The sequence below is a fragment of the Solanum tuberosum genome, unplaced genomic scaffold (assembly GCF_000226075.1).
Source record: "Solanum tuberosum cultivar DM 1-3 516 R44 unplaced genomic scaffold, SolTub_3.0 scf00115, whole genome shotgun sequence".
Lineage (NCBI taxonomy): Eukaryota > Viridiplantae > Streptophyta > Magnoliopsida > Solanales > Solanaceae > Solanum > Solanum tuberosum.
The window spans coordinates 1,065,734-1,082,463 of NW_006239044.1; the positions used below are offsets into that span (position 1 = coordinate 1,065,734).

General features: G+C 31.3%; 1 protein-coding gene across 2 annotated transcripts in view; it reads right to left on the reverse strand.

The window, feature by feature from the left end:
- The window catches only part of LOC102586498 (acanthoscurrin-1-like), a 20,573-nt gene extending 12,490 nt beyond the window's left edge, over nucleotides 1-8,083 (reverse strand). For both annotated transcript variants that reach the window (XM_006350236.2, XM_015309981.1), the window contains exon 1: nucleotides 7,748-8,083. In XM_006350236.2, the coding sequence (XP_006350298.1) occupies nucleotides 7,748-8,018 (271 nt within the window). In that variant the 5' untranslated portion in view covers nucleotides 8,019-8,083. The remainder of the gene's footprint in view (nucleotides 1-7,747) is intronic.
- Nucleotides 8,084-16,730: the final 8,647 nt, after the last annotated feature.

The following is a 16,730-nucleotide window of genomic DNA, read 5'->3' on the forward strand; positions in this document are numbered from 1 at the left end:
AACCCAATTTGAATTAACTTGTCACTTTGAACGAGGTGACAACCCAACGTGTCTCTTTGAAAGGCGGACGACCCAATTTGAATCTAACATGCCATTTTGAACGAGGTGACAACCCAACGTGTCTCTTTGAAAGGCGGACGACCCAATTTGAACTTAACATGTCACTTTGAATGAGGCGACAACCCAACGTGTCTCTTTGAAAAGGGGACGACCCAACTTGAACTTAACGTGCCATTTGAAGGGAGATGACAACCCAATCTTGAACTTAATATGAATGGTGTATCACAAAATCTGCAATAACAATGTTAGTAACAAATATAACATAAATGCAACATAAATTATGCAAACATGGCCTCATATGAACAAGGTATTAACCAATGCAACAATTCAAACTTCATAACATCATGAATAATAATAAAAAATGTCATTTTGAAATGGAATAACAAAATAAAAAGTGTCATATTGAACGACATGACAAACCAATTTTAAAAAACATAATTTTATTTGAGATAACAAATTATTATTTCATTTTTTAAATGTCATTTTGAAAGGTATGACGACCTAAATTTAAAAAGATGTCATTTTGAAGGATATGACGACCCAAAAATAAAAAGATGTCATTTTGATATGACGACCCAAAAATAAAAAGATGTCATTTTGAAGGATATGATGACCCAAAAATAAAAAGATATCATTTTAAAGGATATGACGACCCAAAAAATAAAAAGATGTCATTTTGAAGGATATGACGATCCAAAAATACAATTTTAACTATGGAACGGTCCACAAAGTTACTTTGGAATATCAACAATGAAATAGTCTACAAAGTTGGTATGGACAAATATCAACAATGAAACGGTCCACAAAGTTGGTATGAACAAACATCAACAATGAAACGGTCCACAAAGTTGGTATGGACAAGTATCAATATGAGTTCCCCGTATAATGTAACAATGAAACATATTTTAACTTGGTTAGAGCCAACAATAGTATTGTACAAAAATTTCTCACAATTTTTTCTCTTTCAACTAAAATTGACTTCGAGGTAATTCCTATGGATTCAAGTGGCACCTCAAATGTACTCGAGTAACGACAAGATTTGTCCATCTTGCTACAAACAAAGACTTTGAACTAGACCTAAAATCATGTTTCAAGTGCCCTCACTACAAAGAAAGTCCTAATTTGCACACATTTAAAGTATTTTGATTTGAAAACATTTGGAAAAGTACTCTCACACTCAAAAAAAATGTTCAACTCATGCGATTGTGATATCATAGGCTTGGCCTTCATGTAAACCTCCACTAATGTGAGAATCTTTTGAAATGAAATCATGTAGGACTTGTTAATGACTTGTAATGTGAACTTAGGGACGGGTAGGCTAGTCATTTGGGATAAAAGTGACTTATTCCCTTTTTGAGCATTGCACTAAATTGATGCTTTCAACATTTGTTACGCTTTTAGCGTTTGATCCTCTTTGTTGTCCATTCCCTTCGTACTTTTTGACTTCTTTTGAAGATTTGCTTGTCTGAGCTTTTTTCCTTCTCATCATCTTTTGAAGTTTCTCCATGTTTGTTTGGAGTGTTCTTCTTCTTTTGTTGAAATTTTGCTTGCTTGAACTTGTGGGGAATTTTGAACTTTTTCTTCTTTCTTTGAAGTCATTTTTGTATTTTTTTTTACTTTCAGGGACTTTGTAACCTTTGTCTTTGACAAATTTGAACTTTAAATCTTCTTTTGTAATTTTCACGTCTTCAGTGCGCTCAAGAAATTCAGGCAAAAAAGGGGATAGTGCGTAGAAGCACTTAGAAAAGGTATGGGCTAAAATGTGGTTATCCAAAGAAAAAGCTTAAGGCTTAAAGTGGGATATACTAAGGATTAATGTAATTTGGTAGGGTTTAAAAGGCTCAAATGGATCAAAGAAGACCTACAATCATTTCTCAAATCAAAAGTTACTCAAAATTTTGCCTCAACAACATTCAGGCCAAGTTCTGGATCAACAAAGCAACACAATTGAATTTAATTCAAAACTCACCACACAAAGCACCTGAAACAATGAATCTGGTTTTGTTCTAATCTTGAATGTAAGCAAGAGAATATTTTCCCATGTAACAAAAATATGAATGAGAGGTACCAAAAGAATCCATGGCTTAACAAAATGTCAATCCTCTTCATTTCAACACTTATTTTTCATATGGATACTCGAACTATGTTGGCACCAACCAAGTCAAAAATAACATACATTTTAAAAAGAATAAAAAAAATAAAGAATTTTTTAAATAAAAAATACCAAACCCAATAGGGGCTGCCTACGTATCTCATTGATGAGAATCAAGTTTGCGTAGTTCGTTTAGATATGACACAAAATATATATTTTGAACAACAAATGAATTTTTGAAAGGAAAAAATAATGGAAATGAAAAACCAATGAGCCACATTGAAAGGCGGGCAACCGAAATTTACAAAAAATACATTTTTATTATTATTATTTAAAGAAAACTTAATAAGAATGAAGAAATCAGTGAGTTACATTAAAGGGCGGACCACCTAAATTTAACAATCTTTTTTATTAATTAAAGTAAAAGTAACAAAAATAAAAAATTAGTGAGTCACATTGAAGGGTGGACAACACAACTTAAAATAATGTCAAACAATTTTATTTCAATTTTTTGCAAGAAAATAACTGAAATGAAAAATTAATGAGTCATGTTGAAGGGCGGATCACCCAAACTTTAAAAATGTCAAATAAAACAATTTTTTAATGTAACGTAAGATAAATAAAATCAAATATATATAATGAATATAACCTCATGTACAAAAAATTAATGTAACATGTACAAATCAACTCGGAGTGATGCCTCATAAATTTGGAGTCTGAGTACAACTTTGGTAAAAAATTTGAGGGCATTCCTTAAAATTTTTACCCCTGTTTCAACTTTAACAACCTCTGATATTCATTCTTGTAACAATTATTTCCTTTTTGAAATTTTTGGAGACCTCCTCAAAAAATTTGTCCCAATTTCCATTTTGAAATAATGAAAATCTTATGTGAAATATGACCGAGCCATTGTGGCGCCTACGTATCCGGTTGAAGTAAGAATCAGGTCAAGCGTAGTTCCAACAGATTCTGACTTGAGTAAAGCTTAAACTTGGATTATGAATATTCTAAAACTAGGCTAGCAAAATTGGCTTTTAAAAGACCAGGAACCCAAGCAGACAACTTAGGCTGAAACTCACGACAACCATTAGACATGACAAATCAATAAATTGTCAATCATTCCGGAAAAAGGTTGAGTATAAAAAGCCCGGCTGCAATTATGCAGAAATCGTTCTTTAATATAATATACATATATGAGAAAATGCTATGAATGCAACAACAATGTACAACAAATAATGAGTACAATATGCAAATAATCAACAAAATATACAAGATATAATGAATAACACAATAAAAGAATAGTTTCTTTAATTTGAAAAAATAAACTCATAATGATTAGAACCTCTACATCTCCAGCAGAGTCACCATCCTGTTAGACATGGTCTGTAGCTACTGGAGAAGAAATAGGGAAGGAGGGTGGTGACTGGAGATGCCTGGTTGTTGTTTGGAGCTGTTTCCAGCAACTATTTCACCGAAAAAACAAGAAAAAAAACAAAGGCATTGTGGTGGTGGACTCGCTGGATTCCGGCGAAACTCCGACGACTTGCCGAAAAATAATAAACAACTAAAGAATAAAAAATCTGTAAATTACCCCCTAAAAATCTTATCCACTACCCTTTAACCTAATGAACAAACTTTTCTTTAAATAGGGAAATGAAAACTTCCAATAGTACAATCCCACTATTTTAAAATTGTGAGTCAAAATACCGGTTAATAAAATATCTATGTATGAAATATTATCTATGAATTCCTAGGCTGTACAAAATATCAAAATAAATATTAACAAATGTAACAGAGAAAATGAATATAAAAAATGTAATGAATGTAACCAATGACATGTAAAAAATGTAATTTAACAGATATAATAATTTTATAAAAACTGAACAAATATTTGAACGTATTAAACCGATTGTGACAAAATAATATAAACATAATTAACCGATAAAAATCCTAATACTTTGAGAATAAGGATAATTATCAACAAATTGCATTAAAATGGCAAAACATGTATTTTGAACTATTTAAAAAATAAAATACTTTAAAAGTATCAACTTTAGAAATATCAGACCAAAATTTGGTGTCAACAGTAAGTGTGGTAGCAACTAGTAGTAGTAGTTAGCAATGGTGGTGGTTGATAGTAGACAGAGATAATAGCTAGTGGTTGACAATGGTGGTAATTGTGATGACAGAGGTGATTAATTAGTGGTGATAGTTGGTGATTGTGGATAGAATAATGGTGAATATTATCCACACAAGAATACTTATTAATGACATTAAGACTTTTTTCTAGATCTTAATGATTAAGACCTATTTAGTTATATATAATAAAACTAAGCGAAGTAGAATCGTCACCAACAGAAATACTTATCTCTTCTTTTCTCTCTCTAAAAAGATTGACCGTTGCTTAGCCTTTTGGTAGATTCCGGCGAGCTCATGTTCCTCACCGTGGAGCTCCCGATCCTCGATGTCCCCCCTTCGATGGCTTTGCAACCTTTTTCATCCCTAAATCCAAAGTTTCCCACTCTCTCTGTTCACTTCCCACCCCTGCAGCTCCTAAATCAGGTTACCCAATTACCTAAAATCCTTCAACCATTTATAATCAATCCCTAGTTCAAGCAAAGAAAAATCTTCTCATTCATTGGCAAATAAAGGGGCGAAAACACTAAAATGTCCTATGCCAATCTTGCAAGGAATCGAAATGCTCAAAGACCCAAAGTTCGGCTATCACCAAGAATTCACAACTTTCTAAACAATAAATCGGTAGTTTCATTTTCTAATGAAGAAAGTGAATTGCTAGCCCAAACTTGCAAGTGGACCATAATTGGTATGAAATTGGGGATGGAGACCGCTGAACATCTCTTCTGCTTAGGCCATTTTGCACCGTTATTATGGAGTTCTTTTTTTAGGAAGAATGGATATCAGTACCAGGAATATCAAACTCCGGGATTCAATTCAAAGTTGTTGAAATTGTATCACAAAAAATTAGTACTATGTTGTAAAATTCTCCCTCCTATTTTAATATGGGAACTATGAAGATCAAGGTGTAACTCTAGATATGAGAAAGAAAAGCCCACCATCATTAGATCTACGTCCCGCATATCTTTCAACATGTGTCAATTGTCGAAGAATTTTTTTACAAATCTTAATATACTTGAAAAATGAGAGAATTAATTTATTAAAGCTCATGAAACTTAACATAGTTAATACCAGCTCTGTACCTGTGAGGTGGTTGAAACCCCCTCTCTTATTTGGGAAAATGAACTCTGATGGTTCATATGTTGGAAATTCTACCAGAGGTGGTGGAATAGTGAGAGATTCCATGGGTACATGTTTGATGGTCTTCATCCTCCCACTTGGAAGTGGCACTAACAACACTGCAGAAACAAATGTGTTCCTCTTTGGACTTAGATGGTGTATTAACAATGGTCATAATCTCATCATTAATTACTGAGACTGATTCTCTACTCCTTCGGAATTGTATTAATAATAATTGATCCTCTCAATAGAGGATTAAGGAATCAGTGGAGGAGATTAGAAGATTTATTCAGAGACATGATGTAATTATTAACCATTGTTCTAGGGAAGCAAATCATGTGGCCGATAAATTGGCCTCAATGAGACAAGTTGTTGAGGAATATAAAGTATTTACCCAACCTAGCACTATTCCCAGGTAGATTAGAGGCCTACTAAACATTGAAAAATGGCAATTTCTCTCCTTCAGAGTAAAAAAAGAAAACCGAGTATGATCTTTTTTAACCTCCTTGAGGTGTTTCTATGTGTTTCTATGTGTTTGACATTGTTTGTGCCTCTTTTTGTGCTCGTATATTATGCAAATCTCATTAGGAAGGCAAGGTAATGACCTCCATCCTCTTTTGTAATCCACATTAATGGCAATGACAAGGCAATTGTTTTTAAAAAAAAAGACCCATTAAGTGGTTAAAACCTTAATAAAAACGTACAAATGCACTTAATGGTCTAATATTTAAATGATTCAGATTCAGACATCTAGTAAGTACCAACAAATGAGGTCTTAAAAAGATGTTTCAATTGATGGATATATAAGACACCAACCACCTCATTGATATTATTAGGGTAAGTTTGGTTGTCGCACAAAATAATGCATAGAACCATTAATATGGGCTAGGTTTATTGGGCCGGTCAAGCCCAATTCATGATTTGAAAAGATTGGATTTAGTTTTTGGTATTCATCTAAGAATATGACTTTTTAGCTCAACTTGAGTAAGTCTGCTAGATCGTAGGTGTAAGTAATTTGGGTTGGACCGACCCGTAGATCAAATAAAAAAGTAATTTAAAAGTATAAATAAAGTTGGAATACTAAAAAAAGTAAATAATAAGAGGAATTTAAACATAAAATCTACTTAAACCATCGTATATAAATATTAGTACAAGTTAATATTTCTATTTATTTATCTTGTTATATTATTACTCATTAATTGTTTAGTGTGCTTATTAATATTTATATTTGGTTCAAGTGGTGTATATATATCATGTCAATTTTTTATTTTTATTTTTGTAATAACTAGCTTGATTTTATTGCCAAAGTGAGAATTGAAGGCAAAAAAGAGTAATGTTGGACAGCCGCAACACTTCTCAGTCAAGGTTCACAAATTACATCATGTATAAAATTGTAAGATCAATTTCTAAGGGTAATAATTAATTAAGTGTAGACAACTTTGATCTCATTTTGCTAGTCTGTCTCTAGTCATAATCTCTTTCAAGTAACTAAAAATAGTACAAAAATCCATTTTGAGCCTCTAGGGTTATCACACACTTGTCTTCTCCAATTAATTTTGGTGTAATACCCCTCAATTTAGAGTATATTAGCTTTGTACTAAACTTTTCCATAATTGTCAATTCATGTTCCTCATATTCAACAGCTTCGAGAGTACTCTCCTTTGCCTTAAATATCCTCTTTATTATCCAATGGGGAGCATTTGTGTGCCAAACGTTACCCCACCCCCCTCCCCCCCTCCCTTGATGTAGTATGCATATCATAACTACATTGGATCTATAGTCTATCTTTTTTTCATGTAGAGATTTCAAAATTGTTTATGGATTGTAGATGTATTCCAATCTGTTATGTTCAGGAACACCTCAAGTCACCAGCTATTTTTGGACTACATAATTATTTTCATGTTATTTATGTTGTGTTTGTGGTTAGCTCCACCAAACCACAAGATTTTTTTACACCTAGGTACTACTTCATCAACCATATCAAAGTAAACATAAGAAACGTACAAAAGTGAGACTTTAAAAGAAATTAAAGAAGTGCAATAACACTTACATTTCATTGAACACAGGAAAAATCACGTAACATTACAATATGAATAAATCCAAACATCAACAACCTAAAATATAAAAATAAAACACTCTTTTCTCACACTAGTAGCAAGCAAACTTGACATGCATGAAACAAACTTGAACTAATTATAAAGATAAGAATAAAACTTAGTTACATGAAAGTGATGAATAATCTTCATGGAAGTGGAAGACTTCCTGCACCACCACCAGCACCGCCACCAATACCACCTACTCCACCAACTCCACCTATACCACCTAGTCCTCCTACTCCACCTATTCCACCTAGTCCACCACCCCCAATTCCTCCACCAAATCCAGCTCCACCACCAATTCCAGCACCAAATCCACCAACATTGCCACCTACTCCGCTAGCAACTCCACCAAAAGGCAGTCCATTGCTTCCAATGCCACCGATACCTCCAGCGCCTACAAAAACATTCTTTTGGTCAGAAAGACCATTGTAACTTGGCATGTCTCTTGATGCTGTGGTATGTACCACTACCAAAGCAAGAAAAAGAATAACTATGGACAACTTGTTTGCCATCACTTCCTATTATTGCCTAAATAACTTTACTTTTCTTTATCCTATGCCTTTACACTTGTTGAGTGATGAGTGATGAAGTGGTGTTTCCTTGAGTATCCTTTTATAGGCAGAAAATGGGTTGGTGGAGGAATGAATACAAACATTTAATGGAATTCAATGCCTCTATCTGTATACATCCTGTAACCACTTGTTCAAGGAGTTGGAGAAACCCTTGTGTTTGTTTGACAAAGGAAAAATATATTTTCCCACAAAAAATTCTTTCCTCAATTTTATTTTATTTTTGGTAAAATAAGTAACTTTTTGACATTTGATAGTTAAGAAGGTAATATTATTTCAAAAAGTGTTTGTATATAGTTTAGGCAACTATTGTTTGTGTAAGATAAGACAATCAATGCGAAGGTTCAGTCATTGAGTCTATTTGTTTTGAAATTCTGAATATTAATCCTTCAATTCTTAATTATTAAGTGTATTTATTTTTCTTATTTTACAACCACTTATTGAGTCTGAAGAATAGGACATTAAGATTTTTAACAAAATTTTGGTATCATTAAGATGTTTATTTAAGAATTTATACAAAGATGACATTTCACTGCTACTCTATCTATTTTTACCCATGACCCACAATCATCACCACTGTGAATCACCATCAACAACCACCACCCTCAGCCCCAACCACAACGATGCACCACTATCGTCAATTATAAAAATCAATCGTCATTTAGCCATCATTTGCAATCATCACCACCAAACCTTATTACACTTACTAATCACTACCGACATTTATCACCATTATTATCGCTAACCGCCTTCATCAATATTCACCATCACCATTAGCTATTAGTATCATTCCACCAACAACAACCACATTTAATCGCTAATGCCAATCACTAGACATAAGATACTGTCTCCAACCATTATCATCAGTCAACATCATTCTAAATCTACACACATTCACCATCGTTAGTCATCATCACCACCACTAATTACCATATAAAAATATATAATATTCATATGTACATTCAAATTCATACGTGTTAATCTTAATGAAAACAAATGATACCTTGCTGAATTTGTTCTCTACTTATATCAGAAAACTTTTATTTTAGTGTTTGTCTTTTAAACTTTTGGACACCTCTTTAGGCCTTAAGACTCTGTTTGACAACAAATATATTTGAGAAAAATTTGAAAAATTAGTTCTTAACCATATAATTTGTCATTACTTAGCAAATATATTTGACAAACATTCATGTTTTAAAAAAAATTGGGCCAAATTCTAGTATTTGGAAATTTTTCAACAATCCTCCAAATTTTTATATTTTATAAAAACACCATGATTTATAATTTTTGACTAAATTTCATTCCTTGTTTGTTGTACAAAATTTATATCGTTATATGCATATTTTATACAACAAACTCTGAAAAATCACTTCCAATTACAGATAGTAATAGTAGTTTTTCGTATACAAATCAATAGAATTTCCTTTTATTTTCTTCCTTTTATTTTTTTTTCAAATTCTTATTAATTATGTTTGTTGTCATGACTTTTCACAAGACATTTTCATTATAAAATGATAATACAAACTAATGAGAATTTTAATAATTTTTAAAACTTATGGGTAGAAATCATTTTTCTTATAAAAGGTCAAATATTTCTCCCAAAATCTATAACCAAACACATGATGAAACTTTACCCAAAATATCAGTAAAAAATAACTTGCCAAAAATATTTAAAAATTGTGGTCAAACACTATAAACACATTTAACCGTTTTAATTATAAGCGAAATACTCTTCATATATACATCACTATCACATTTAACCGTTTTAATTATAAGTGAAATACTCTTCATATATATATACATCACTAACACATTTAACCGTTTTAATTAAAAGTTTCACTTAATAAAAGTTAAAACATCACCAACTAGTAGCTTCATATATATACTTTTAAAACACTAAATATTTTGAAACAAATTAAACGGTATATAACTATAATTTAGGGTGGAGATTGGAGGGATATTTGTTTTCTTTTTGTTGACTATTAAAAATTATTTAGGTGGAGGCATAACAAACAACATCTAAATTAGAGAAAGATAATTTAGGGTGAAGTACGATGCGCCTTATAAGGCACGGGTGCGCAGCCTTACAAGGCGCAAGGCCCTGTGCCTCTTTCCCTTTTTTTTTTTTTTTTTTTAATGTTTTTTAGTTAGTTTTTTCTCTTCCTTTTTTTTAGTTTTTTCTTTTAATTTTTGTTTTTTATTTTAAAGTTATTCTTTGAAGTTGTTCCTATTTATTTTGCATGTGATTTTTATAGTTTTTTAGCAAATATAAAATGATATTTTTCAAACTTGAATAAATAAAATTTTACCTAAAAAATCGGAATGAATAAGTTGCTAAAAAAAAATATAAAAATCACATGCAAAATAAATAGGAACAACTTCAAAATAAAAAATAAAAATCAAAAGGAAAAAAAAAACTAACTAAAAAAAAAATTAAAACATAAACTAAAAAAAAAAATAAAGGAAAGAGGCGCAGGGGAGCCTTGTAAGGCTGCGCAGCTGTCGCCTTATAAGGCGCTCCTTTTTCCCTAATTTAAACGACGTTTGTTAAACCATTCAAGTGTTGCCCTTTTGATTCTCAATTCAATTTGTTGTTTTTTTAATTTTTTTTGTTAATTTTCTTGTTGTTTTGGTTCCAGTCTTTAACAATTAACATGCATTAAAAATATTTATTTTTGTTTAGTTCAGAAAGGTGTATAGGTTAAAATAAAGCGTTGTGTTAAATAGATGATCCATTGGTTATTACTGAGCTACCCGCCTGTGGACCCTCTGTCTGGGACCTACTTACACTAATAATTTTGTTTTTTTCTTTTAAATAAATTATTTTACCTGTGTGAGACATATATATGCCAAATCACACTTGGCTAAGGAAATTATTTATTTGACATTATTGTGTGGGGTTCACCAGTCATTTCAAACCGATCGATAAATCGAATCCAAAAAATATTACTCTCTCCGTTTCATAAAGAATGACCTGGTTTGACTTGGCACGGAGTTTAAGTAAATAAAGAAGACTTTTGAATCTTGTGATCCTAAATTAAAGTTATGTCAAATGTACAAAATTGCCCTTAATCTTGTGGTCTTAAACATGCCACGTGAAAAGCAAAAAGTAAAATGTTACCAAAAAAGGAAAGAGGTCATTCTTTTCGAAACTGACTAAAAAGGAAAGGAGGTCATTCTTTGTGAAACGGAGGGAGTATAAGTTTATTATTATTAGGTTAATAGATTTTTAATGATTTTATAAAAAAATTATCACATAATCAATTTGATTTTATTTTTAAATTTTGGGTTATTGGTTAAATCAAAAATCATTAAGAATGTAGTAATTTACTACTTTATCCCTTCATAAATATTAAATATAAGCTAAGTAACTTACTAGTTATTGCATTTGCCCTTTAACCTTCAATTTATACTTCACAATGACGTTGAGTTCACAACTTTACATTATACAAATTGTTAATACCTAAAGTAAATACTATATTCCTCTTAACTTCGCTTTATATTGCATTTGTATAATTCTTTTCATGTTAGTTATTATTGTTTCTATTTTATGAGCGTTCTGTATTAAAGTTACATTATTATCTTGTCGCGACAAATTATTGGAAAAATCATATATTTGTTTTATAAGCATTTTCTTATTGATTTAGCATATTAAAAAATCGAAAACCAATAAAGCGAACTGATAATACATAAAATCGAACCGACCCTCAAAACACAATTATCCCTCAAAATCTTTTCCATATCTGTTCCATTATATTTGTGGAGGATATTTTTATAAATAAATATTCCCTTTTTTATAAATAATGCAATGCATATTATTTTTAAAATATAACGAATCAACTCAAACACTATATAAAACATAATCTCAAACATAACTAATGTAAAATTTACTAATACACCATTTTTAATATTATTTTTATACACTCTACCGACTCATCAGTGCATTCAGTGCCCTTTAGAGAGAGTGGGAGTATTTGATTTGTGAAACTAACTCCATGAAAACGATTTAAAAGGCATTTAAACATATGAAATTTATGATTGGGCAGAGGGAAACAGTTGTTCATTTTCTTCTTATGCAGAGCAGAATAATTTTACAATGTAGAGGTTCAATCAATAATAATTGTGTGATCCTCTATTGATTAATTGACACTTGGATAATATATTTATTTCTTTACCTTTTTACTATCTCTCTCCTACTCACCCTTCTTTTCATTCATTTTCTTATTTTCTTACTCCTAATAAATATTTTTTAATTTCATTTTCTTAAGATGTTGATATATTGAATAAACGAATTAATAAACATTTCTTTTATCACAATAACTAAAAACGTTTTTAGGACTGAGTATTTAAAATCCTCATATCATTCAATATTTTTAATAATATCAAACTAACTAAAAAATATTTAGTGTTTTCTCTATTACTAGCACCTAAAAAAATAAATTAATTCAAATTTAGTTTTTCATTTTTTTTTTAATACTGTTTTAGTTCATATATTTATAGTCATTCTCTTAACAGAGAGTATCCATTATTTTTCTTAATTTAAGTTATAATTTTTTAAAATACTTAATAGAAAAACGTTGGGAAATATATATTATAACTGAATATACGTAAAGATATGAAAAATGAATTCTAATAATATTAAGGCTGAATGTTGTTGTTGTTATTATTATTATTATTATAATAATAATAATAATAGTAATAATATAATGAGTAGTTAATTTAAAATTATATGGAACCGATTGATTCTTGAAAATAAATTAAGCATTGTGTCAAAAAATTTAAGCATTGGTGGTTTTTCGATTTATTTTTACTTTAAAACCAAAACTGATTATGTCAAATTTTTTAAAAATAAATTAAAGTAGAAGAAATATTCAATTTGACTAGATTTTTATTTAGTTCAATTTTCGATATTCAGTGAATACTTTTTAATATAAATATAAAGTGTATGTGAATTTCGCATTCAAAATTTATCTTTTAAGGGTATCCTAGGGATTTGATTCAATTTTTTGAGATGTAATGAAAATGTTCAAAGATTTTTTTTCTAAGGCTACGAGGAATAATTATGTTTTAGTTGAATTGGTTGAGAGGTGGAATTTTTTTAAATTGATTTAGTTGAGGGACATAAATGATTAATGGGAAAGAAAGAGCTAATCAAGTTACTAATTAATAAAGAGCACAAAGAATTAAAAAAAATGTGAAAAAGAGAGGAATATTGAACAGAGAAGAACTAAAATACTTCGAAGGAAAAGGGGGGAATTTGGGGGAAAATAAGGTGAGAAAGTGTGTGGTGTCAAAATGGGCTCATAAATTTAAGTGTCAAAAATTGAATGGAGTCTCATACAACTATTGTTAGTTGTGCCTCAACCATAAATTTTACACAGAGCTAAGTAATAAAAATGACAGCTTTGCTTTCTGAGGAAGACCCCTTCAAAGGCTAGCATTTGCTAAGTAATAAAAATGACAGCTTTGCTTTCTGAGGAAGACCCCTTCAAAGGCTACTAGTAAATGCTTTTGTCAGTAAGTTGCTGGCTGTTAGTTAAGATATTGCATCCACTTAAGTTTTCCCCCCTCTTGTGCAACATGAATTCTATGCTAATTATAACTCTTCCTATTTATCATTATTATGCCCCAACTACACACACCAAATGAATTCAAACTGAACGTTTAATTATAGGGAAAAAAGATAAATATATCCCTGAACTATCGTTAATAATATGCAGATACCTTCCGTCATACTTTTGGGACATTGGTGTTCCTGTCGTCTAAAAACTAGAGCATATATACCCTTTATACTAACGGACATACACGTGCTATAATCTTATCCACCGACCAGACATTTATTAAATATCGTATCGACAGATAAAATTGTGTCACGTGTCCCTAGTTAATCTTCCGTTAGAGTGAAGGGCATATATATTCTAGTTTTTGGATGGCAAGGACACCAATGTCCTAAAAGTATGACGGAGGGTATCTGCATACCATTTACGATAGTTCCAGAGTATATTTGTCCTTTTTCCCTTAATTATATGGTGGGGACCTACCAAAATCGAAACTCTTCTGAGGTTAATTACTCTTCTGTTCATAAATCTAAGGGAAAAGGGACGGATTTACCCCCAAATTTTAATAAATGGTATGTATATGCCTTTCGTTATACTTTGCGTCCACATAAGCCCCTGCCGTCCAATTATAGGTACACATATACCCCTCTCACTAACGGACCCCTATTTTTTTACACGTGTCTTAATCCTAGTGAACTACCCATTTGACCACTTTTTTTAACCCATAACCCAACTATCCGCCCCATAACCCAATACTCACCCAATTTCCTCTAAAATGAATCATAATTAAACCCAAATTAATACTATTGGTCCCCACCCGATTTTTGAATTGTGTAACTTAAATGAAAAACGTGTCATATAATGTATTAACGTGTTTTTAAAATTTTGTGATAAGTTGAAATTAAAGAATTATTTATTCATATTAATGCTTAAAAGAATATGGTGGAAAATTATACGAAACAACAAAAATGAAGTGAAAGAATAGAGTAATTTCTCATCGCCAAAATGGAAATTTACAGAACAATTATATTCATTTTCATTGATATTTCACAATTGTGAATATTCGAGTAAAAGAGAAAATATAATTTCTCACTATTTTCCATTTCTGTACAATATTGAATATCCTCGAAAAAAAGACAATTTTACCCCAGCAGAAAGTTGAGATTTACAGTAATACCCCTAGAAATCATCTTCTCCGTTGTTACGCCGGACACTGTAATTACTCTTCCAAATCCGGCGATACTGCAGTTTCCGATGATGCTTCCTCATAACTCTAGAAAACCCCCCATTCTTCACCGCCGACGCAGAATGCCGGCCAGATTTATGAGCGAAGGGCTCCACTTTCTCCGGTGCAAAAAAACCTTTTCCCATCTGGCTCAGAGTGTCCTCATACATGTTGAATCCAGTGAGAAGAATCCCATCTAACCCATGAACAACAAATCTCGACCCGACAAAAAGATTCGGATCGAAAACCCGAACTCCATCAATAGTGACGAAATCGTCGTCGCCCCTGTTCGTTTCCACCAAAAAATTGTAATGGGGAAGAAGGGTGCAAAGGTATGGGAAACAGGGGGAGTAAGGTTGCGGAGTTCACTGATTGTGAGTCGGCGAGAAGGGATGACGTGGGGACCTGTTAATTTGGGATGAGCGAAGACCAATAGGATTAATTTGGATATTTTAATTATGATTCATTTTAGAGGAAATTGGGTGGGTATTGGGTTATGGGGCAGATAATTAAGTTATGGGGTAAAAAAATGGGTCAAACGGGTAGTTCAATAGGATTAAGACACGTGTAAAAAAATAGGGATCCATTAGTGAGAGGGGTATATGTGTACCTATAATTGGACGGCAGGGGCTTATGTGGACGTAAAGTATAACGGAGGGCATATACGTACCATTTATTAAAGTTCGGGGGTAAATCCGTCTCTTTTCCCTAAATCTAATAATGATCTAACATATTCATACGTATGTACGGAGCCAGAATTTTAGCGAAACATATTCATACATACGTATGAATTTAATCGGGTTTCAATGTAAATATTGAACAACAAGTAAAAAACTAAAATAATAAATATACAAAAATAATTAAGAATTTAATATACAGTAAAACCTCACTAAATTAATACTCGGTAAATTAATAATCTCTCTAAGATAATATTTTCTTCTAGTCCCGAGTTGGGCCAATAGAAAGAATCACTCATTTTGATAAGATAATAAGATACTCCCTCCGTCCCATTTTATGTGACACTTTTCAGATTTCGAGATTCAAACAAGTCTATCTTTGACCGTAATTTTTTTCTAGATCTTTTAAACATTTTGAATTATCAATTATTGTGACTTATAGTACTTTTTATGTAGTTTACAAATATATAAATTTCATTTTGAAAAAAAATGAGGATTTCATGCGCAAATTTCCAGTCAAACTTAAACTGTTTCACTCTCGAAAAATAAAAAATGGCACATAAATTGAGATAGAGGGAGTAATATATTTTTAGAAGACCCCTATATAAATATATGATCCCATAAATATTATAAATTAATAACCTTTACAAGTACAAATATGTTTAAGATAATTTAGTGAAATATGATTCTATTTGTGTTTTTTTTTGTTAAAATTTAAATCTAGCTGAAGCTGATCTCTAACTTTTCTTATTGCATAAAAAAATTCTGGTGTTGTCTTTTCAAACTTCAGCATAAAATTGCGAAGAGTTCTAGATCTGATAAGTGTTTCCTTACGCGTAACTGGTTGCAAAAAGGTATTGTATCATCTTCAACTTCATCATCAACATTATTTTTTTTCCGATGGTATCCACAATTTCTTCTATGTAATGAACTTCTGTACATGTATCTCTTTCATCCGAGTAATCCAAAAGGTTATTGACGTCAACCTTTTAGCGGTAACCGGAATGATTAATCATGAACTCAAGTTCATGAATGACGTTTTCACAAAACACTCTTTAAATTAATAAATATTAATTTATTGATTAAATAATACATTTATAAAATAATAATATTTCATGGTCCCACCTATATTAATTTAGTGAGGTTTTATGTATGTGTTGTTGATGGTATGAATCCGTTAACATTTCAATTGTTG